At 37.1% G+C, this 22,854-nt stretch overlaps 1 protein-coding gene across 1 annotated transcript in view; it reads left to right on the forward strand.

Annotated features, from left to right (window-relative positions):
* The first annotated feature begins 14,558 nt into the window (after positions 1–14,558).
* The window catches only part of QSER1 (glutamine and serine rich 1), a 47,631-nt gene continuing 39,335 nt past the window's right edge, over positions 14,559–22,854 (forward strand). The window contains exons 1-3 of the mRNA XM_047071562.1: positions 14,559–14,672; positions 15,741–15,902; positions 18,619–22,299. Coding sequence (XP_046927518.1) covers positions 15,806–15,902; positions 18,619–22,299 — 3,778 coding nt within the window. The 5' untranslated portion in view covers positions 14,559–14,672; positions 15,741–15,805. The remainder of the gene's footprint in view (positions 14,673–15,740; positions 15,903–18,618; positions 22,300–22,854) is intronic.

Raw genomic sequence — 22,854 nt, forward strand, 5'->3', positions numbered from 1 at the left:
TGATTTGACAATTACGTACATTATGAAATGTTCACCATGATAAGTGTAGTTACCATCTGTCCCTATACAAAGTTATTGTAGTATTATTGAGTGTATTCCCTATGCTATTTTGGTCATCACTGTGGCGTATTTATTTATAACTGGAAGTTTGTACCTATTTAATCCTCTTCACCTATTTCACCCCTTCCCCTTTGGCAGCTACCAATTCTCTGTGTTTATGAACCTGTTTCTGTTTTGTGTTTGTTTTGTTTTTTAGATGCCACATATAAGTAAAATATGGTATCTGTCTGACTTCTTTCACTTAGTATCCATGTTGTTGCAAATGGGAAGATATTCTTTTTTATGGCTGAATACCACATCTTTTTCCATTCATCTGTGGATGGACACTTAGGTTACTTCCATATCTTGGCTGTTGTAAATAATACTGCAGTAAACATAGGGGTGCATATATCTTTTCTAATTAGTGTTTTAGTTTTCTTTGGGTAAATACCTGGAAGTAGAATTACTAGATTGTATGACATTTCTTGTCATAGATTGTCATTACTAGACTAGACTAGTAATTGTCATACTAGATTGTATGATATTTTAAATTTCTTGAAGAACCTCCTCCATGTAGCTGCACCAGTTTTCATTCCTACCAGTCGCACATGAGGGTTCCCTTTCTCCACATCCTCACCATTAGTTATTTCTTGTCTTTTTAATTCTAGCCATTCTGACTCATATGAGGTGATAATCTCATTGTGATTTTGGTATGCATTTCCCTGATGATTAGTGATGTCGAGCATCTTTTCATGTGTCTGTTGTCCGTTTATATGTCTTCTTTGGGAAAATGTTAAGATCCTCTGTTCATTTTCTGATTGGATTGTTTGGTTTTTTGGTGTTAGGTTGTATGAGTTCTTTATACATTTTGGGTATTAACCCCTTATTGGATATATCATTTGCAAATATCTTCTTCCAGTCAGTAGGTTGCCTTTTCATTTTGTTGATGGTTTCCTTTGCTGTGCAAAAGCTTATTGGCTTGATATAGTCCCAGTTGCTTATTTTTGCTTTTGTTTTCTTACTTAAGGAGACAGATCCAGAAAAATATTGCTAAGGCTGATGTCGAAAAGTTTACTGTCTTTGTTTTCTTTCAGTTTTATGGATTCAGATCTTAATATTTATTTAATCTATTTTGAGTTTATTTTTATGTACGGCCTAAGAAAGTGGTCCAGTTTCATTCTTTTGCATGTAGCTGTACAGATGTATTTCTTCTAAAAGAAAAGTGCTCTAGAAAAATACTGGAGGTGGGAAAAGTTGGGTCTGAAAATTTTGTCTTTGTTGAAAGGAAAGGTCAGTGATGCAGGTGATGACAGAGATAAAAAAGGAAGATGATGAAATGGAATTTTGGAATTGTGTCCAATCCAGGCCTTGGTGTCTCTTGTTATGAATATAGCCAAGCATATGCCACATCACCATCACATTTCATTTATTTCCTGACAGAACAACAGACGGAAACTCTTCATAGCCTTGACTTTGGCATCGTTTTTCTTGGGCATCTGTTACAAATGCCAAAATCTGTCTCTGTGTGTGAATAGTGTTTGGAACTGATAGACTGATTAGTGAATATGCTCTACCACTCCACCTAGGCAGGAAATACCATACCTTTCACCTTCTTAGTGAAAACAAAAACACCTTTTAGCCAACTTTATTTAGTATTATCGTTTGTATAAAATGAAGCAGGATTGTTTTGGTAAAGATCATTAAAGATGTATATAACAGCAAAAACAAATTTACTTATTTCAAGAAATCATACTTGATTTGACAATAACTTGGTACAAAGTACCAATTGCACTTCCTTTACACCAATTATCAGTTAAGGGCCCTGCCTAAAACATAATTTTGTTCCTTTCATTCATCTGAGGCCTCATATTAATGAGGCCCAGTTTATAGTTGGAGGGCAGGGTTAAGGAACCAAAATAAGGATAATGAGATTTTGAATGAGTTGCAGCAGTGTGAAGCCACTTTTAGGCCCCTGAAGGTGCAGGGCAACAAGTTATTGGAGTCCAGACTTAGCTGTAGTTGTAGAGGGATGCGGCTGGAACCATGGTTGTGATGGAGGGAATGAACAAATAATACTCAGACTTCTGGGGCGCCTGGGTGGCTCAGTAGGTTAAGCATCTGACTCTCAGTTTCAGCTCAGGTTATGATCTCATGGTTCTTGAGTTTGAGCCCTGTGTTGGGCTCTGCACTGACAGCATGGAGCTTGCTTGGGATTCTCTCTCTTCCTCTCTTTCTGCCCCACTTGTACTGTGTCTGTCTCTCTCAAAATAAATAAATAAACTTAAAATTAAAACAAAAATAATACTCAGACTCCTTTCATCTGCCTTCTGATGTTCTGCAGAACATACTTCTAATGGCCCCGAATGAACCAAGGTGATGCAATGAATAGGAGTTACTTGTGCAAATGAGCAAATGAGGGGTGCCTGGGTGGCTCAGTCGGTTAAGCATACAACTCTTGATTTCAACTCATGAGCTCACAGCTTGTGGGTTCAAGCCCCACATTGGGCTCAACCACGCTGATGGTGCAGAGCCTGCTTGGGATTCTCTCTGTCTCCCCCTCTGCCTCTGTCTCTCTCTCAAAAATAAATAAATAAACTTAAAAAAAATTTTTTTAATGAGCAAATGAAGGCTCGGAGAAGCTGTAAATACATTGCTCAAGGTCCCCTTAGAGATAGTGAATCTAAGCCATTTGACTCTTCCAGCCCTTTTTTAAAAAAAGTTTTTCTTAGTTTATTTTGAGAGAAAGCACGAGTAGGGAAGGGGCAGAGAGAGAATTCCAAGCAGGCTCTGCACTATCAACATGGAGCCTCATGTGGGGCTCGAACCCACAAACCACGAGATCATGATCTGAGCTGAAATCATGAGTCAGACACTAAATGGACTGAGCCGCCCAGGTGCCCTAGCCCCCCCCCTTTTTTTAAATTATCAGCTTTATTGAGATTTAATTTACTCACCATGAATTTCTCCTATATTAAGTGTACAGTGATTTTTAGTATATTTACATCACTACAGTGTCATAACAATCTAATCTTCAAACCTTTTCATTACCCCAAAAAGAAACCTTGTGCCCATTTGTAATCACTTCCCATTTTCACCCCTATCTAGCCCTTGGTAACCATTAATACCATTTTCTGTCTCTTTAGATTTGCCTTTTCTGGGCATTTCGTATAAATGGAATAATAAAATGCATGTTCCTTTGTTTCTGGATTTTTTGACTAAGCATACTGTTTTAGAGATTCATCCATGTCGTAGCATATATCAATCAGTACTATAAGTACTTACAGCAGAGTAGTATTCCATTGCATAGACATAGCTCATTTTGTTTATCCGTTCAGTAGTTGTTGTATATATGGGTTGTTTTCACTTTTTGGCTCTTGTGAATAATGCTGCTGTGAACATTTGCATGAAAGTATTTGAACATATGTTTTGTTTTCCACCTAGGAGTGGAATTGTTGGGTCTTCTGGATATTCTGTGTTGAACATTCTGAAAAACTGCTAAATTGTTTTCTAAAGTGGCTATACAATTTTACATTCCCACCAGCAATGTATAGGGGTCTGTTTCTCCACATTCTTGTCAATATTTGTGATTATCCTTTTAATTATAACCAATGATACCCTGGAAAGTTCATCATTTTTAACCCATAGATTTGTCTCTTCTATGATTTTCTACAAAGTTGAGTACAAAGGAAAGGATTATGTTTTTTTCATCAACAACTCTGTTATTTTCATTGTTTTTTACAACTAAAGGACATTACAATGGAATTATTCAGCAGTTTATAGCCAAATTCATTAAACTCTTCATCCCTTAACATTAATTTTTATTTTTTAAAAAAAAATTTTTTTTTCCAACGTTTTTATTTATTTTTGGGACAGACAGAGACAGAGCATGAACGGGGGAGGGGCAGAGAGAGAGGGAGACACAGAATGGGAAACAGGCTCCAGGCTCCGAGCCATCAGCCCAGAGCCTGACGCGGGGCTCGAACTCACAGACCGTGAGATCATGACCTGGCTGAAGTCGGACGCTTAACCGACTGCGCCACCCAGGCGCCCCAACATTAATTTTTAAAGCAACTTTTAGTGAAACTTGGAGCTATTTGGGAAGAAATGTGTATATGAGGGTAGGAGTTGACACTGAAAGGTGTATTTGATTTTAGGATTCTCTTTGCTTTCAATTTTAGTTTGAGAACTGAGGGAGTTTTGAAGCAGCAGCCAGTGTTACCTTGTAAAAATGTATTTAGGCACTCTCATTCCATTGCACTTGGAATAAAATCCAAACTTTACCATGCCCACAAGGCTTTTACATGGCCGCCTGTTAACCCTCCAGGTAAATAAGGCTCCTGCTACAGTCCCCTTCCCTCAGTACACTCAAAGCATGTTAGTCTTCTTTCAGCTTCTCTATAATAGCAAACTCTTACCTACTTCAGGCCTTTGCATAACTTTTCTCTTCTCTTCCTCTGGTTTGGCATAGGAATAGTTTAATATTGTGGAGACTTTTTCCTGATCACTATATCCTCCAAAAGCAGTATCCCCATAGCTTCTGTCCTCAGCCTGTTTCTCATGTAAGACAATCTTGGGCATTTTCACCCACTTTCATGATTTCAAAAATACCCAACTGGTAATGATTCCTAATTTTTTATTTTCATCTCAGACTTCTTTCCTGGGTCTTAAATGGGAATGTTCATTAGTCTGCTTAAAAAAAATTTTTTTTTAATGTTTATTTTATGTTTGAGAGGGACAGAGCACAAGTGGGGGAGGGGCAGAGAGATAGGAAGACTCAGGATCCAAAGCAGGCCCCGGCCTCTGAGCTGTCAGTACAGAGCCCAACATGGGGCTTGAACTCACAAACCATGGGATCATGACCTGAGCTGAAGTTGGTGCTACACCACTGAGCTATCCAGGCACCCCTCATTAGTCCACTTTTGATTATTCCTCATTCTGTCTCTTAAGAACACCTCACCTCAAACTTAATGCATCCAGAATTGAACTCTTCCAGTTGGATTTGTTCAGCCTTATGGGTGGTTCACTATCATTCATGATTCCTCTGACTTTTCCCACAAATCTTTGTTGGCCAAACCTTGTCAGTTCTGTTTGTTTTTAAGAGTTCTCAAATGTCTATCTGCGGCCACTGTTCTGTCTTTACAGCCTTTTACTTGGATTTCTGCAGTAGAATCTTGGCTTTCCTGCTTTCAGGCTTTCTCTGTCCTTTTTGTTTGTTTGTTTGCTTGTTTATTTTGAGAGAGAGCATATGCTGGAGAGGGGCAGTAAGAGGGAGAGAGAGAATCCCAAGCAGGCTCTTCACTGGCAGTGCCCACACTGGGCTCAATCTCACAAACTGTGAGATCATCACTTGAGCATCCAAGAATTGGACACTTAACTGATTGAGCCATCCAGGTGGCCCCACAGGCTTCCTCTGTTCTTCACACTGCTTATCAGATCGTCTTTCTAACACAGTGATTCTTACTGCTAGTACATGGCAGAATTGCTTTAAGAGTTTTTCAAAGTGACTTACAGAGTCCTGTCTCAGAACTATTAATAAATAACTTCTGGAAGTGAGAACTGGAAAGGTATATTTTGGAGGAAAAACAACAAGAACAACAACAACTACCAGATGATGCTAATGGGCACCCCTGGTTAAAAACCACTCTTTTAAAATACAAATTTAATTGTTTAACTCTGATTAAAATTCTTTAGAGGCTTTTGATTCCCTTGAAGGTAAAATATGAGATCCTGGGGTGCCTGGGTTCCCAGGGTCACCCTGGGCTCCATGCTGAGTGTGGAGCCTGCTTGGAATTCTCTCCCTCTGCCTCTGTCCCTCACCCGCTCCCTCCCTCCCTCCCTCTCTCTCTCTCTCTCTCTCTCACTCTCTCTCTCTCAAAGTAAAAGTAAAAATAAATAAAAAACTTAATTTTCTTTGTTAAACAGATTATAATTAAGTTTAGGGAAAGAATGTTCAGACCTAAGGTAGAGAGTGTTAATAATCTTTTGGCTCATTTTAATTTTTAGGAAAATGTCATTTTTTTAAAATTTGGCATTTAAAGTGACAACAGCTGAAGGAAGACGATACTTCCCTTGCAAAATTCTGATCCTTCTTATCTTCCACAATGAGTCTACCCTACTTTGAGTGTGTGGAGAAGGGATAGAAGATTGAAGTTTATGCTAGGCTGGGAATATGAAGATTAAAACAACTGCATCTCTTATCTCTTGGCTCCTTCCTCTTCTCTAGGCCTTAGCTCCTATAATTTTTCGATTATGTATGGGGATAGTATAAATTCTCTGTCTTTATCCGTACCACCCATCCAGACCTGGGGGCTAGGAGGACTATACCAGGGTAAGTCCGATATTAAATAAATGTATATTTATTCAAAGGAAATCTTTTATTGGTTCAAATATGGGAATTTGTTGACCATGTTTTGAGACATATTTTTTTACCAAGATAATTTTTTTTTTTAACATTTATTCATTTTTGAGACAGAGACAGAGCGTGAACGGGGGAAGGTCAGAGAGAGAGGGAGACACAGAATCCGAAACAGGCTCCAGGCTCTGAGCTGTCAGCACAGAGCCCGACGCGGGGCTCGAACTCACGGACTGCGAGATCATGACCTGAGCCAAAGTCGGACGCTTAACCGACTGAGCCACCCAGGCGCCCCAAGATAATTTTTTTTAATCTGGCTTTTGTTGGGGCTCCTCGCTGGCTCAGTCAGTAGAGCATGTGACTCTTAATCTTGGAATCATGAGTTTGAGCCCCACATTGGGTGTAGAGATTACTAAAAAAAACTTAAACACAGATTTAAAGAAATAAGTGATGTCAACAAACCAGTGACTATCAGATTATTGTCAGGGTTAAAATCTTTCAACTTTGGCCAATGAATGCTCATTCATGTTTTTTATTATTAAAGAATTTCAAATTATATTCAAAATGAGTAGCAAAAGAATAAAGTTGGACTCCTACCTTATAGTATGTACAAATATTAATTCAAAATGCACTGTAGACCTAAATGGAAAAATTAAAACTGTAAAACTCTTAGAGGAAACATAGGAATAAATCTTTAGGACCTTGGTTAAGTAATGGTTTCTTGGATATGCCATCAAAAACACAAGTGACAAAAAAATCTATTGAACTGCATCTAATTTTATTTATTTAATTATTTTTAATTTTTTTAATGTTTATTTAATTTTGAGAGAGAGACGGAGCAGAAGCGGGAGAGGGTCAGAGAGAGAGAGGGAGACACAGAATCCAAAGCAGGCTCCGGACTCCGAGCTGTCAGCACAGAACCCAACATATGGCTTGAGCCCAAGAACTGTGAGATCATGACCCCAGCCAAAATTGGATGCTTAACCGACTGAGCCACCCAGGTGCTCTTACCTGCATCTAATTTTAAACTTAAATTTTAAGGGGCACCTGGGTGGCTCAGTTGGTTAAGTATCCAACTTAGGCTTAGGTCATGATCTTGCATTTTGTGGGTTTGAGCCCTGCGTCGTCCAGCTTGCTGCTGTCGGTGCACAGCCTGCTTCATATCTTCTGTCACTCTCTTTCCCCCTCCCCTGCTTGTGCCCTCTCTCTCAAAAATAAATAAAACATTAAAAAAAAAAAAAAAAAAGGTTGAACCGAATTGTTGGATGGTCACCCAGTTGGTGTCCAGAGAGTTGGAGAAGTGGTTGTTGGTGTAGGAAAAAAAAAACAACAACAACAAACAAACTCAAACTTTAAAACTTTTGGGCTTCAAGGGCACCTGGCTGACTTAGTCGGCGGAGCATACGACTCTTGATCTTGAAGTTGTAAGTTTGACCCCATGTTAGGTGTGGAGATTACTTTAAAAAGAGATTACTTTAAAAAATCTAAAAATAAAATAAAATAAAATAAAATAAAATAAAATAAAATAAAAAAAATAAAATAAAATAAAATAAAATAAAATAAAATAAAATAAAATAAAATAAAATAAAATAAAATAAAATAAAAATTAAAAAAAACAAACAAAAAACTTTCAGGCTGCAAATTACACCATCAAGAAAGTGAAAAGATAACTTACAGAATGGGAAACAATATTTAAATATCATGTATTTGTCAGGTACTTGTATCCAGAGTGTACAAGGAATTCTTCTTACACCTTGATTTAAAAAACAACAACAACCCAATTTTAAAGTGGGCAAAGATTGGAATAGACATTTGTTCAAAGAAGAAATACAGATGGTCAGGAAGCATAAAGATGTTCAACATCATTAGGTAAATGCAAATCAAAACCACAATGAGATACTATTTTATACCTACTAGGATAGCTATTATAATAAAAACACAGGCTGTAAGAAGTGTCGGCAAAGATGTTGAGAAATTGTAACCCTTAACCATTGCTGGTGGGAATGTAAAATGGTACCACTATTTTGGTTGGCCATTCCTCAAAATGTTTAACATATTTGAGTTGCAATATGACTCAAAAATTCAGCTCCTAGGTATACACCCAAGAGAAAAACATACATCCACACAAAAACTTGTACATGAATGTTCCTAGGAGCATGATTCATAATAGCCAAACAGTGGAAACACCCTAAATGTCCATCAACTGTTAAGTGGCTAAATAAAATGTGTATCTATAAAATGAGATATTATTCACCATAAAATGAAGTGAAGTACTTATATATAGATGTTGTAACATGGGATGAACCGTGGAAACATTGTGTTAAGTGAAAAAAGCTAGTTACAAAAGGCCAGGTATAGTATGATTCCATTTTTGTGAAATACTTTGAGTAGGGCAAATCCATAGAGACAAAAGTAGATCAGTGATTGCCTGGGGCTGGGTGCCAGGGGATATGTGGAATGATAATGGGTACAGGTTTATTTTTGACGCAGTGAAAATATTCTAAAGTTAGATTATGGTTCTGGTTGCACAACTCTGAATATTCTTAAAAAGCACTGATTTGTACACTTTAAAAGGATGACCTTTATGGTATGTGAATTACATATCAATAAAGCTATAATTAAAAAACATCTAGAACAACATAACAAAAATGAGATACTTAGGGATAAATTTAACAAAATACTGGGGTGCCTGAGTGGCTCAGTCGGTTAAGCATCCAGTTCTTGACTTCGGCTCAGGTCATGATCTCCTGGTTCGTTAGTTCAGCCCCCATGTTGGGCTCTGCACTGACAGCCCAGAGCCTGCTTGGAATTCTCGCTCCCTCTCTTTCTGCTCCTATCACACTCATGTGCGCATGCTCTTTCTCTCAAAATAAATACACTTAAAAAAGAAACTTTTAAAAAATTTAACAAAATACTTACAAGAATTATGCACTAAACACTACAGAAGACTGCAGAGAAATTAAAGACCTAAATAAATAGATATACTCCTGGATTAGAGTCCTCAGTATTTCTAAGGTGGTAGTTTTTCTGAAAGTCATATATAGATTCAGTACAATGTTTTTTGTAGAAGTTGACAAGCTGACTCAAAAATTTATATGGGAATACCTGGCATACCCAAAATAGTTGTGAAAAAGAACAAAATTGGAAGATTTGTCCAACCTGAATGAATCATTTACCAGGCTGTGTTTTATTGGCCTAAGAACAGACATATTGATGTAACAGAATAGATAAGAATAGAACCACAAATATATGGCTAGTTTTTTTAAAGAAGAGATGCCAAAGCGATTCAATGGGTAAAGAATAATTTTTTTCAATATATAGTACTGGGATAATTGCATATCCAAATTTTTAAAAAAATGAATCTCAAGCCTTAACCTCACACCATGTACAAAAAATTAACTCCAAATGAATCAGACTTAAATGGAAAAAGTAATACCATAAAACTTCAGAAGGAAACAAACCTTCCTTCAAGAGGAAAAAGGAGAAAATCTTTGAGATAGTGGATTAGGCAAAGATCTCTTAGCAACAATAGCAAAAATACAATTCATAGGGGCATATGGCTGACTCAGTCAGTGGAGCATGTGACTTTTGATCTCAGTGTTGTGAGTTTGAGCCCCACGCTGGGTGTAGAGATTAGTTAAAAATAAAATCCTAAAAAATTTCATTTAAAAATGGTTCTCTTCTTCTCACTACATTATTATGAGGATGGATGAAAGCCACAGAGTGGGAGAAATTGTTTTCAAAATGTATATCTCACCAAGGATTTGATGATATCGGGCAAAAGATTTGAGTAGATATTTTACCAAAGATTTCTGCATGTTAGATGAGCAAATGATGCTAAACATTGTTAGTAAGGAAATGCAAATTAAAATCACAGTGAGGTACTATTGCACACCAATTAGAATGGCTAAACTTTGTTTTTATATTTAAAAAAATTTTTAAGTTTATTTACTTTTGAGCGAGAGAGAGAACAGGGTAGGGGCAGAGAGAGAGGGAGACAGAGGATCCCAAGCAGGCTTCATGCTGTCAGCACAGAGCCTGACGTGGGACTTGAATTCATGAATCACGTGAGCTCATGACCTGAGCTGAAACCAAGAGTCAGACACCTAACTGACTGAGCCACCCAGGCGCCCCTAGAATGGCTAAAATTTTTAAAAAGAAAAGAAGCAACTTACAAATTGGTAATACTTAGTGCCAGTGAGGATGCAGAGCCATAGACCAGACATACAGTACTAGGGATATGAGAAAAAGGATAGCTACTTTGGAAAACAAGCAGTTTCTCTAAAGTTCAACATTACCTTATTACCATACCAGCCATCCCCCTCCTATATGTTTAGTCAAGTGAAATGAAAACTTGTGTTCACACAGAAACATACACAGGTGTATGACAACTTTATTCATAACTGCCAAAAACAGGAAGGAACCCGAAGGTCCTTAAAGTGATAAATGGATTTAAAACAAGCACTAACCTCTGATGCATCCACATAATGGAATGCTCCTCAGCTATAAAATGTAATGAATTACTGGTGTAAATAAAAACATGGATAAATCTCAGAGGCATTAAGCTAACTGAAAGTAGCCAGACACAAAAGGCTACACAACATGTTAAATTACTCTAGTCATTTGACATTTTGGGCAAGGGAAAACTATAAGAACAGAGAATAGATCCTTGGGAGATGGTGGGAGGATCTAACCATAGTTGGGCATGGGGGAGTCTTTTATAATGCTGGGACTGTTCTCTCCCTTAGTTTTTGCAGTATTTACATATTTTTTCAAACTCACTGACCTGTACACTAGAAAGGGTGAATTTTATTGTATGCAAATTATGCCTTAATTTTTGAAGAAATTTAGAAAATGAACCTTTACCCTTACCTTACAAAATTTATCTCAAAATGATTTCATACACCTAAATATAAAAGCTAATATTTTTAAAAAAAAGCTAACACTTTAAAACTTAAAGAAAATATAGGTGAATATATTAGTGACAGGATACTAAAAGCACTGACTTTATAGAAAAAAATATAATTCAGGTTGATCAAAAATTAAAACCTTGTTAGTCAAACTCAGAAGCAGAGAAAAGGAATGTGGTTGCCAGAGACTAGGGGAAGGGAGAATTGGGGAGTTGTTCAAAGAATATAGAGTTTCAGTTATTCAAGATGAATAAGCTCTAGAGCTCTGCTGTACAACACAGTTAATACTACTGTACTTCACACTTTGCTAAGTGGGTAGATGTGTTAAGTGCTTTTACCACAAAACTGATGAAAACCTTTCACTGAAAGACACTAGAGGGCACCTGGGTGGCTCTGTTGGTTGAGCATCCGACTTCAACCCGGGTTGTGATCTCAGCGGTTCATGAGATCCAGCCCAGCATCAGGCTTACTGCTGTCAGTGCGGAGCCCTCTTCGGATCCTCTACCCCTGCTCTCTCTGCCCCTCCCTCGCTCATGCACATGCTCTCTCTCTCTCTCTCTCTCTCTCTCTCTCTCTCTCTCAAAAACAAACAATAAAAAAAGAAAGACACTAGAAAGTATAAAGGAGACCATCAGACTGGAAGGAAACATTCACAATACATATATCTGACAAAAAAGGTAGATCCAGAATATAAGAAAAGTGCTACCAACCTCAATTTTTTTAAAGGCAAAAATTCAGAACGAACTTTACAAGAGGAGCTGAAAGAATAGCCTGTTAGCATATAAAAAGATGCTCGTCATCATTTGTTATTAGGAAATGCAAATTATGCTGTGGTGAGATACCACTATACCTACTAGAATGACTAAAATTAAGACTGAAAATATCATGTGGTGAAAAGGTTGTAAAGTAAAAATGTGCGCCTGGGTGGCTCAGTCGGTTGAGTGTCCGGCTTCCGCTCAGGTCATGATCTCACGGTTTGTGAGTTTGAACCCCACGTCAGGCTCTGTGCTGACAGCTCAGAGCCTGGAGCCTGCTTCAGATTCTGTGTGTCTCTCTCTCTCTCTGCTCCTCCCCTGCTCGTGCTCTGTCTCTCTCTCTCTCAAAAATAAACATTAAAAAATTTTTTAAAAAAGTAAAAATGGAAATTTGATATATTACCTTACATGGTAATGTAAAGTAGTACATACCCCTACATTATGACCCTGTAATTCCACTCCTAGCTATTTAACTTAAGAGAAATGAAAACATACGTCCATGAAAGACATATACAAATGTTGATAGCAGGGGATATAGTCAATAATATTATAATCATGTTATAGGAGATAGGTGGCAACTACATGTATCATGGTTAGCATTCCATAATGTATGTAATTGTTGAATCACTATGCTGTACACCTGACACTAATATAATATTATATGTCAACTGTACCTCAATTTTTAAGTCTACAGCAATATATTTAAAGTGTAAGGTGTTTACATTTTTGAAAAATATTATTAAAATATAAGTAAATATCATGTATGTACATGAGAGAAAAAGGGGGGAAGCTGATTTTTATTTTACAGAAGAATACTTTTAAATATTAAAGGAATGATGTAATTAGAAAACTACCATTTCCAATCTCCAAGGTGGTAATTTAATTAAAGATGGATGATGTCTGAAATCTTTGCTTTTGGGAATAAGGTATTTACAAAGTCTTAAATAACATCTCCCAATTGCATTTCAAAGGAGAAAAAATAACTACATGGAGAGATCTGACATGTACCTTACCCACTTTAAGATTAGTATCACCAACAATGAGACAAACTGACATTATGTGTGTCCTCATATGAGGCCATATGAAGTACAAAATATCATTTATGCACTTCTCATGAGGTATCCTTTAGAGTCAGAATTTGGGATAGTCTGCATTCAGCTGACTTGTTTTCCTCAACAAGTCTATGTCATGAAACCAAGACAAAAGGGATCTGGGATTAGAGGCAGGGTAGAGGCATTGTTCTAAATTTAAAGAGAAATAGCCAAGTGTAATTCTCCTTTTTTTAAAAAAAAGTTTATTTTGAGAGAGAGTGTGCACATACATGTGAGTGTGAGCAGGTGAGGGGAAGAGGGAGAGGGAGAGGAAGAATCCCAAGCAGGCTCCGTGCTGTTAGCATAGAGCCTGACATGGGGCTTAACCTTATGAACCATGAGATCATGACCTGAGCTGAAACCAAGAGTCAGAGGCTTAACCCACTAAGCTGCCCAGACACCCCAGCAAGTGTAATTCTTGAATTTTTCATTGGATCCTACATAGAAGAGCTTTAAAATCCCAAACATTTAGGCAACAATTGGGAAATTAGCATATGACCTCTGTATTACATACTGTTATTGACTCAAATTGTTAAGTTTCTTCAAGTCTAATAATGATAATTATAATGATAATTAGCTGTATAGGAGAATGACCGATTCCTAGGAGATACAGCTGAAGTATTTAAAGATGTAGTGTCCTTATGCAAGTTATTTTCAAGTGGTTTAGTAAAAAAAGAAAGGTTTAGTAAAGAAAAGTGTATATATGTAAAGTGTGTGTGTGTGTGTATATATGTGTGTGTGTGTGTATGTGTGTGTAGAGAAAAATAAAACAAAGGTAACAAAATGTTCATGATTATTGAGTCTTAAGCAACAGGTGTATAATATTTTTATTGGACTTTCCATTCTTCTCTGGGTTTAAAATATTCAAAATAAATGTCAAGGGGATAAAAAATATCTTGTTCTGAATTACTCTCAAAATGTACAAGCTTGAAATTGTCTAGGTGAGTTATTTAATTATCAGTTTATTTGAATTATCTGATACTCCATAGAATGGTAGAATTAGAGGGACCTTAGATCATCTTCTCTAATTCTGTATTCATACAGATGAAGAATTCAGTCTGACATTGTCTTTTATTCAAATGATACTGTAAGCAGGTGCTAGAGGTTGTATAATGAATTCAGCTGTCCTGTTTTCCAGGCTATTGCTCTTCCCACTGTACCATGTTATTTCTCTCCCAGTAAAAGGAAGTAAAGTTAAATTAAGGAATATACTGTGTATCATTTTTCTTCCTAGTATATCTTCAACATATTTCCCCATTTTGACAGTATTGTCAGACCGTATTTGATCTATTAATCAAATCTATTGAATTTAGTCAGAGACTTTTGCTACTTTTGATAATTGCTCTCCTAGAAATTTTTTGATCATATGGTTTGAGCTGTGTTTTTGGTCACTTATTTTTATTATCCTCTAGTTTAAGCTATGAAGAAGGACATCCCTCACACTCTGAAACAGATCTCCTTCAGAGACAGACTTTTGCAGCCTCCCATCAGCTTCCTGGATATGCTGCCACACCTCAGCCAACTGGTAAAAATGCTCTTGTAAAATTAATCTGGCTACGTTTAGTGAATAAGAAGAAAAATCAGTTTTCATATTTTGGGTTATGAATGTGGGCAGAAAATAATGGAGCTGTGGGAAAAGTGAAAATGAAATTAAAAGCTTTGTCTTTTACTGATAGGGGATATCTGTATAATTAATTTATTGGGAGATCTTCCGAATCCTTGTAGATTTTTTTTTAACTTTTTTCTACCTTTTTTTTTTTTTTTTTTTTTTTTTTTTTTTGAGAGACAGAGCACAAGCAGGGGAGGGGCAGAAAGAGGGGAAGACACAGAATCTGAAACAGGCCCCAGGTTCCAAGATGTCAGCACAGAGCCCAATGCAGGGCTATAACTCATGAGCTGTGAGATCATAACCTGAACTTCTGAAGTTAGATGCTTAACCAACTGAGCCATCCAGGCACCCTGATTTTTGTAGATTTTATATTGTAACCATGCTTCGTCAAATTCACGTGTGTTTGCTATTTCAAAATAAAACAATTTATAGGGTTGTAGAGGTTTTGGCCTTAAATTTCAGGGATTCTTTTTTATATATTTATTTTAAAACATTTGAGACAGTGCAAGAGTGCACGAGTGGGGGGAGGGGCAGAGAGAGAGGAGAGAGAGAATCCCAAACAGGCTTTGCGCTGTCAGCATGGAGCCCTATGCCAGGCTCAGTCTCACGAGCAAGGTCAAGACCTGAGCCAAAATCAAAGAGTCAGACGCTTAACCGACTGAGCCACCAAAGCACCCCCCTGTTTTTATTTTAAAAAGGACTCTCTGGGGGCACCTGGGTGGCTCAGTTGAGCATTCAACTCTTGATTTCAGCTCAGGTCATGGTCCCAGAATCATGGGATCAAGCCCTGCGTCAGGTTCCAAGGGCTCCATACTGAGCATGGAGCCTGCCTGGGATTCTCTCTTTCCTCCTACCCCTGCTCCCAGGTACACTCTCTCTGTCTCTCAAAAAAAATAGGTAAATAAATTAATTAAATATGAACAGAAATATACTTTTGTATTATTAAATATTTTACTTTGTGACATATTTTATCTTCAAACGTAGGTCTTTCTGGAATTTTTGATACTAGTGTGAACAGTGCCAGCACTAACACTAAAGAATCTTCAGTGATGAATTTTCTCTCTGCTGTTGAATCCCGAACTGCTCAGGCTGCTTCTTCAGGAACTACTCTTTTACCACAATTCAGGGCTCCATCCTGGCAGACAGGTGATTCTTTGTTTTCACAATTTTTTTTTTAAGTTTATTTATGTATTTTCAGAGAAAGCATGAGTGGGGGAGGGGCAGAGAGAGACTCCCAAGGAACCATGAGATCATGGCCCAAGTCAGGATCAAGAGTCAGATGCTTACCCAGCTGAGGCATCCGGGCACTCCTGTTTTCAGAACTTATAAGTCCAGAAAAAATACTGATAAAAATTTTTATGGCCTTGTCATTATATAGTGTAGCTGAGAGTAATTACTGGTTTTGCGGTGAAGTTTAAAACCTGGAATTTTTCACAATTTTAAGTTGGACGAAACTCAGATTTATCACTTCGGTGAAAACTTAACAGATTGAAGAAGATAGATAATTATTGAAGATAAACCCTAGGTATAAAGTTCCTATCTGGCAGTTTATGTAGCTACTTGTCTACTTAATAAAAGCAAAAATTAAATTTTCTTTTATTTTTCCATTTCAGCTTTATTGAAGTATAATTGATACATAAAGTTATAATATGTTTTAAGTGTATGTTGTGGTGATTCACCATACATTGTGAAAGAATTACCCCGCAGTTGATTAATTAACACATCTATCACCTCACATATTTATCTTTTTTGGTTTTTGGTGAACGATTAAATTCATTTATCTTAGTGACTTCAGGTTGAGTAGATGATACAGTAAAAAACAATCTTGAGACTGATTTCATCATTAGAGTTTAATGTAAAGTTATCCAGAATTGAACAGATTAAATCACTATTTATTTAAAATTCTGAATTACTCTCAAAATGTACAAGCTTGAAATTTTCTAGGTAAGTTGTTTAAATCAGTTTATTTGAATTATCTGATATTCCATAGAATTAGAGGGGCCTTAGATTATCTTGTCTAGTCCTTTATTCATACAGATGAGGAATTTAGTCTGACATTAATTAAACTGTAGTGGATATTACAAGCTGATATTATATTTTCCCTGTTTATGTATACATTCCATTTTTCACTTATTTCTCCCCCAAAATTATGTGTATGTTTTTACTTTTCTCAGGTGACAGGAAAGTTATGTGTTTTTTTTTTTAGAGGCTTTGTTTTAAATAATAAGAAATGTCATCTTATTATTTGAGGAGATGTTTTATTTTTTAAATGTTTATATTTTTTTGAGGGAGAGTGTGAGCAGGGGAGAGAGGGGGACAGAGGATCCCAAGCAGGCTCTGGGCTGATAGCAGTGAACCTGATGCAGGGCTAGAACTGAGGAACCTGTCATGACCCGAGCCAAAGTCAGATACTCAACCAACTGAGCCACCCAGGTGCCCCAAAGAGATATTTTTAAATAATAGCTATAGGAAATAATACTTTACTATTCTGATATAATTCCATTAATAGAGCTCCTCAATTTAGCAGTTTTTTTTTTCTGCTTCCAAGGAGATAATTAATGTTTTAATGTGAAATAAAGGAGAATATTAAACAAAGTAGCTTCTTCCTTTTTTGGTCCCTGGAATAATTGTACATTACACATAATCAGTTAGGCTTTCTATTCCAATTTCTATGATTATATTATTTTAAACACAAATACTAAATGTTTATTCTTTTAAGTATAACTAGATTACTTTCTGTCTTTGTAGCAGCAATATTTTTTGACATTTAATGGGAAGAAGTGAGAGAAAAAGGTTTTTGAAAGGGCCAGAGAATCTTTTTTTTCCCCTATTTTTCTAAAATAAACAACAAAATTTTAATGGAAGCTCACAAAAAACATGGAAACAATAAAAAAGTTATATGAAATGGAAAGTGATACTTCCTAACTACCTTCCCACTTTTGTAGAGAAGAGTTAACAGTTCTTTGATATCTTTGTATATCAAAACATCTATATTCACGTACTCAGGGTTTGTAGCAATAGTATTAATAGGATATGCCATAATTATTTGATCATTCCCATGTTGGTATACATACGGGTTGTTTCTACTTCTTACACACAATAACTATAAGAAAGTATCTTGTATAGATATCATTGTGTCCATGTATTGCTATGTGATAAATTTCTAGAAGTAGAATTTTTAGATCACAAGAGTATACGTTTTCACTTTACTAGATGTGGCTAGGATGGTTTCTTGAAATGTTAATAATCTTATTGATAATACTTTATTAATTTCTGATCAGCCTTGTATAATAAGCACACATCTATTGTCATTGGAAGTTGTTCATAGAAAGCCAAAATTTGGAATCCAAGAGATTTTTAAAATTTATATATTTTGATAAAGGAAATTGCAGTGTTAACCTCACTGTATATTTTTAGATTTATTTATCATGTTAAATGTAGACAGTTTAGTTTTCATTTTAATGTTATGAACATTTTAGTTTGTTGCTATTGCATTGAGATTTCAGGATAAATTAATCACTAGAGATTGTGTACATTTTTACTGGTTTCTTAATTTTCAGATGGCATTATCTATAAACTCATTTCTATAACAATTATAGATACAAATTGGTAATACCTTTGTAACTTTATTTTTGCTTTTAAGAAAGCTAGCTGTCTTGAAATGTAATTTTTTAAATTTACATGTAGAACTAGCTTATCAGGCTTTTCAGTCTTAGAGAGATTTTTTCCCCTGCCCCTTCACCCTTACAGAGATTATAATGGGTTATGGGTACATAAGTCTCTACTGTAAAAACGTGTGCGTGTGTGTGTGTGTGTGTATGTGCTGTGATTGCATAAAGTTCTTTATGTTTTCTCTTCACAGGTATGCATTCCTCAGCAGCAACTGAGCTGTTTGTTACTGGACCTTTGCCAACCACTGGAACACTTCCACCCTCTGCCCTCTCTGCTTATCAGCATCCCACCACCTTCAGCAATAGAAACTTTGCTACCACCTCACCTTTGGTGCTTCAGGATTCGTCTTTTAACACTACATCAAATGGAATTTTAAATCCTCATGACCCTCTGCTACAAATCAAGACTTCCCAGGGAACTGTTCCAACTGCTTTGGCATTTGAGCGCCTAGGCAGTTCTGCGTTAAGTAACAGCATACCACCTCAGTCTTCAACGTATCGCTCAGCGCAAGAGTCTGCACCCCATCTTTTACAACCTCAATTTAGTTTGTTGCCTTCAGCACTTGGGGGAGCCCAGCAAACTCCTCAAGCCTACAGTTCAACTCTCTTTACTAGTTCTACTGCTTCCATTGAAAGAGCTCTTCTTCGAGAATGTAGTGTTATTAAACACCATCAGCGGCCTTCAGGTACCCCGTCTATTCAGGCACAACTGACTGGTTCACAGCATTCCTTACATAGCTATCTGTCAAATGCAAGTGTGGTTAATTTTCAGGAAACAAGTAGGCAGTCATCTTTATCCTGTAGCCCAGTTGGAGATTCTACTCAGGTGAGCAATGGAGGATTACAACAGAAGACCTCCCAGGTGTCAGTGGAACTTGCTCAGTCTTACTCATCTACAATTCCATCATCAGGGTTTCCTCCATCTGCTACAAAAGTAAAAAGCTGTTCTACAAAACAACCACTAGCATCAACTAAGACCCCCAAACCTCAAAGTGTAATTCCTCCTGTGCAAACATTAAGCTATTCCAAACCTTTACATAACCAGAGTTCTGTAATATCGGGCCAAGCACAAATTTATTCTACAGCGCAGCTACCAAGCCTTTTATCAGTTAGTCAGTCCCAAAATTATGGTTTAGTACAGCCACATAATGTGCCATCTATTGTTCATTCACAGGTTTATAGGTCCAACAAAGTTGAGAAGTTGCCATCCTTATATAAAACATTGACTTTTTCTGGATCATCTCAGACTATAACTTCTGAAAATCAGACACTTAATTATTCTTCTAATCAACAAGAAGTATTATCTTCAGTTACAAATGAGAATTACCCTGCCCAAACAAGAGATCTGTCTTCAGTTAGTCAGTCTCAAAGTTATTCATCTAGTCATTCTCAGGGTTTACCACCAGTTAGCCAGACACAGGTTAGTTATTCATCTCAGTCACAGGTGTTATCAGTTGTTAGTCCTTCAGAAAGCTATGCTTCAGGGCAGTCTCTAACATTAACAGCCCCTTCTCTTTCTTACTCTTCTGCCACTCGGGCTCAGAATTTGCCAGATTCTAGCCCAACCCAGAATTATATTTCCATGCATTCTTCCCAGAATGCTCAGACTCAAGGGTCATCATCTCCCCAGTCCCAAAAGTTTTTGCCTGCTGCCCAGTCATCATCTTTTGCATCCTCTACTCACTGTCAGACATTACAGAATAACATACCTTCCCCTGATCCAAAGTCTTATGCTGAAAGAAAACTTGACTCAACTGTGTATACATCTTCAAAGCAAGAAGAGGATTTTCCAATGCAAGAGTTACAGGTATTGCAGCCACAAGTGTCTCTTGAGTCATCAACCCAAAGGCTGTCAGATGGAGAAATTAATGTTCAAGAATCGGCTTATAAGGTGTCAAAGGCAGATGACAGGTATTCTCAGAGTGTAATTAGAAGTAACTCTCGTCTTGAAGATCAGGTTGTTGGGATTGCTCTACAAGGGTCAAAAAAAGAAGAAAGCATGGTTGGTTCAGTGACACAGCTTACCCAACAAATTGGCCAAGTCAGTGCAGCAACCCTTGATATTAAGAAGGCAACTAATTTAATGCAAACTCCACAAATAAGGTTGAATACTAAAGACCTCAACCCGCAGCATTCTCTTATACATAAGGTACATGAAGCCAAGGTCCAGGAGCAACATGATCAAATAATTAATGCCTCATCTCAGATTCAAATTCCAAATCATGCTTTAGGGCATGGCCATCAGGCATCTCTTCCTAACACACAGGTCCTTTTAGATTCTGCCTGTGATTTACAAATTCTTCAGCAGTCAATACTGCAGGCAGGTTTAGGACAAGTAAAGGCATCTTTACAAGTACAGCGTGTTCAAAGTCCTCAACAAATAGTACATCCTTTCCTTCAAATGGATGGTCATATTATTCAGAGCAATGGTGATCATTCTCAGCAGCAGCTCCATCCTCAAACTTCTGAAATTATGAAAATGGACCTCTCTGAGTCTTCAAAACCATTACAACAACATCTAACAGCTAAAGGCCATTTTAGTGAAACAAGTCAACATGATTCAAAGAATCATTTTGTTTCTCTTGGATCAATGTGTTTCCCAGAGGCAATGCTTCTCAGTGATGAGAGAAATATTTTATCAAATGTAGATGATATCTTAGCAGCTACAGCAGCAGCTTGTGGGGTTACTCCTTCTGATTTTTCCAAGTCAACTTCAAATGAAACCATTCCGGCAGTTGAAGATGGTGATTCTAAATCTCATTTTCAGCAGTCATTAGATGTTGGGCATGTGACTTCAGATTTTAACTCTGTGACAGCCGCAGTAGGAAAGCCACAGAATATAAATGATATTTCCTTAAATGGAAATCAAGTTGCTGTAAACCTGTCACCAGTACCAACCCTCCAGTCAAAAATGACTCTTGATCAACAGCATATTGAAACTGGTCAAAATAAAGCATCTAAAGTAATTTCACCTGTGGTTGGACCAAGTCATGATGTCCAGGAGCAAAGTTCTGGCTCATTCAAGAAACAGTCTGCTACCAATCACGAATCTGAAGAAGATAGCGAAGTTCCTATGGATAGTACATTAAATAATAACAGAAGCCAAGAGTTTGTTTCTAGTAGAAGTATAAGTGGAGAAAGTGCTACATCAGAGAGTGAGCTCACCACTGATGACAGCAGTGTGTCAGTGAACCCAACTAGAAGTACACTTGCACTGTTGGCCATGGCCCAACCTGGGGAGGCCATTGGTGTCAAGATTGAAGAAGAAAATCAAGATTTAATGCATTTTAACCTTCAGAAGAAAAAAACTGGAAAGGGGCAAACAAAAGAGGAAGACAACAGTAATCAGAAACAGCTGAAAAGACCTGCCCAGGGCAAACGCCAGAATCCAAGGGGAACAGATGTGTATCTGCCATATACTCCTCCTTCCTCAGAGAGCTGCCATGATGGTTATCAGCATCAAGAAAAAATGAGACAGAAGATCAAAGAAGTAGAGGAAAAACAGCCAGAAGTCAAAACAGGATTTATTGCCTCTTTCTTAGATTTTCTGAAATCTGGGCCCAAGCAGCAGTTTTCCACTCTTGCTGTACGAATGCCTAACAGGACTAGACGACCAGGGACCCAGACTGTTCGTACATTTTGTCCCCCACCACTTCCAAAGATTTCTTCGACAACACCCACACCTTCCGTGTCTGAAATTGGGGGTAACAGTCCATCAGAAAAAGTTGATAATGAACTTAAAAACTTGGAACATTTATCTTCATTTTCTTCTGATGAAGAAGATCCTGGAGTATGTGGTCATGATATTTATAAAAGCGCCTCTACTACCTTAACTACTTTGGATGCTACTTCTGATAAAAAGAAGAAAGCAGGTAAAGTTTTAAATTTTGGATTCATAATAATGGCTTTCCACTCTTATTTTTATGGTGACAGATTGGGTATTAAGCTTTCTTAACTTGAAGCAGGTCTGCAAATAAATTTTCAGGACAAAATGCATAGGTAGGTATTTTAGGTACTTTTTTTTTTAATGTTTCTTCCCTGTAGGAAAGTTTTGGGGTTTAGGTTGAGAACTTCTGTGTTTTCTTGACTTTTTACCACATGATACATAATTTACATAGTGTGTATCCAGGTTCTCTAATCTGAGACATCTTGAGGTGGGTTATGGACATGAGGCATTTGTACTGGGGACCCTGTTGTAGTAGTAACTGGCATATTTTCTTGGTATGTCAATTTTACATGAAGACTAACATTTTGCTGTTAAATATTATTATACTATGTGTAGCATGCACATTAAGGTAAAATTAAAAATTTTTTGTGTTGGCTTCAGACTATACCCAAATCTTTGGGTGTGCTTTCACTTTACTCTGTAGTTAAATGAACATTTGGAGGAACTGATTTAAGAAGCTCTGCCTCATGTCAACTATTTT

Source organism: Lynx rufus, unplaced genomic scaffold (assembly GCF_022079265.1).
Source record: "Lynx rufus isolate CCGP_SWC_20201006 ecotype Redwood Valley unplaced genomic scaffold, mLynRuf1.p SCAF_9, whole genome shotgun sequence".
In the NCBI taxonomy this organism is placed as follows: Eukaryota; Metazoa; Chordata; class Mammalia; order Carnivora; family Felidae; genus Lynx; species Lynx rufus.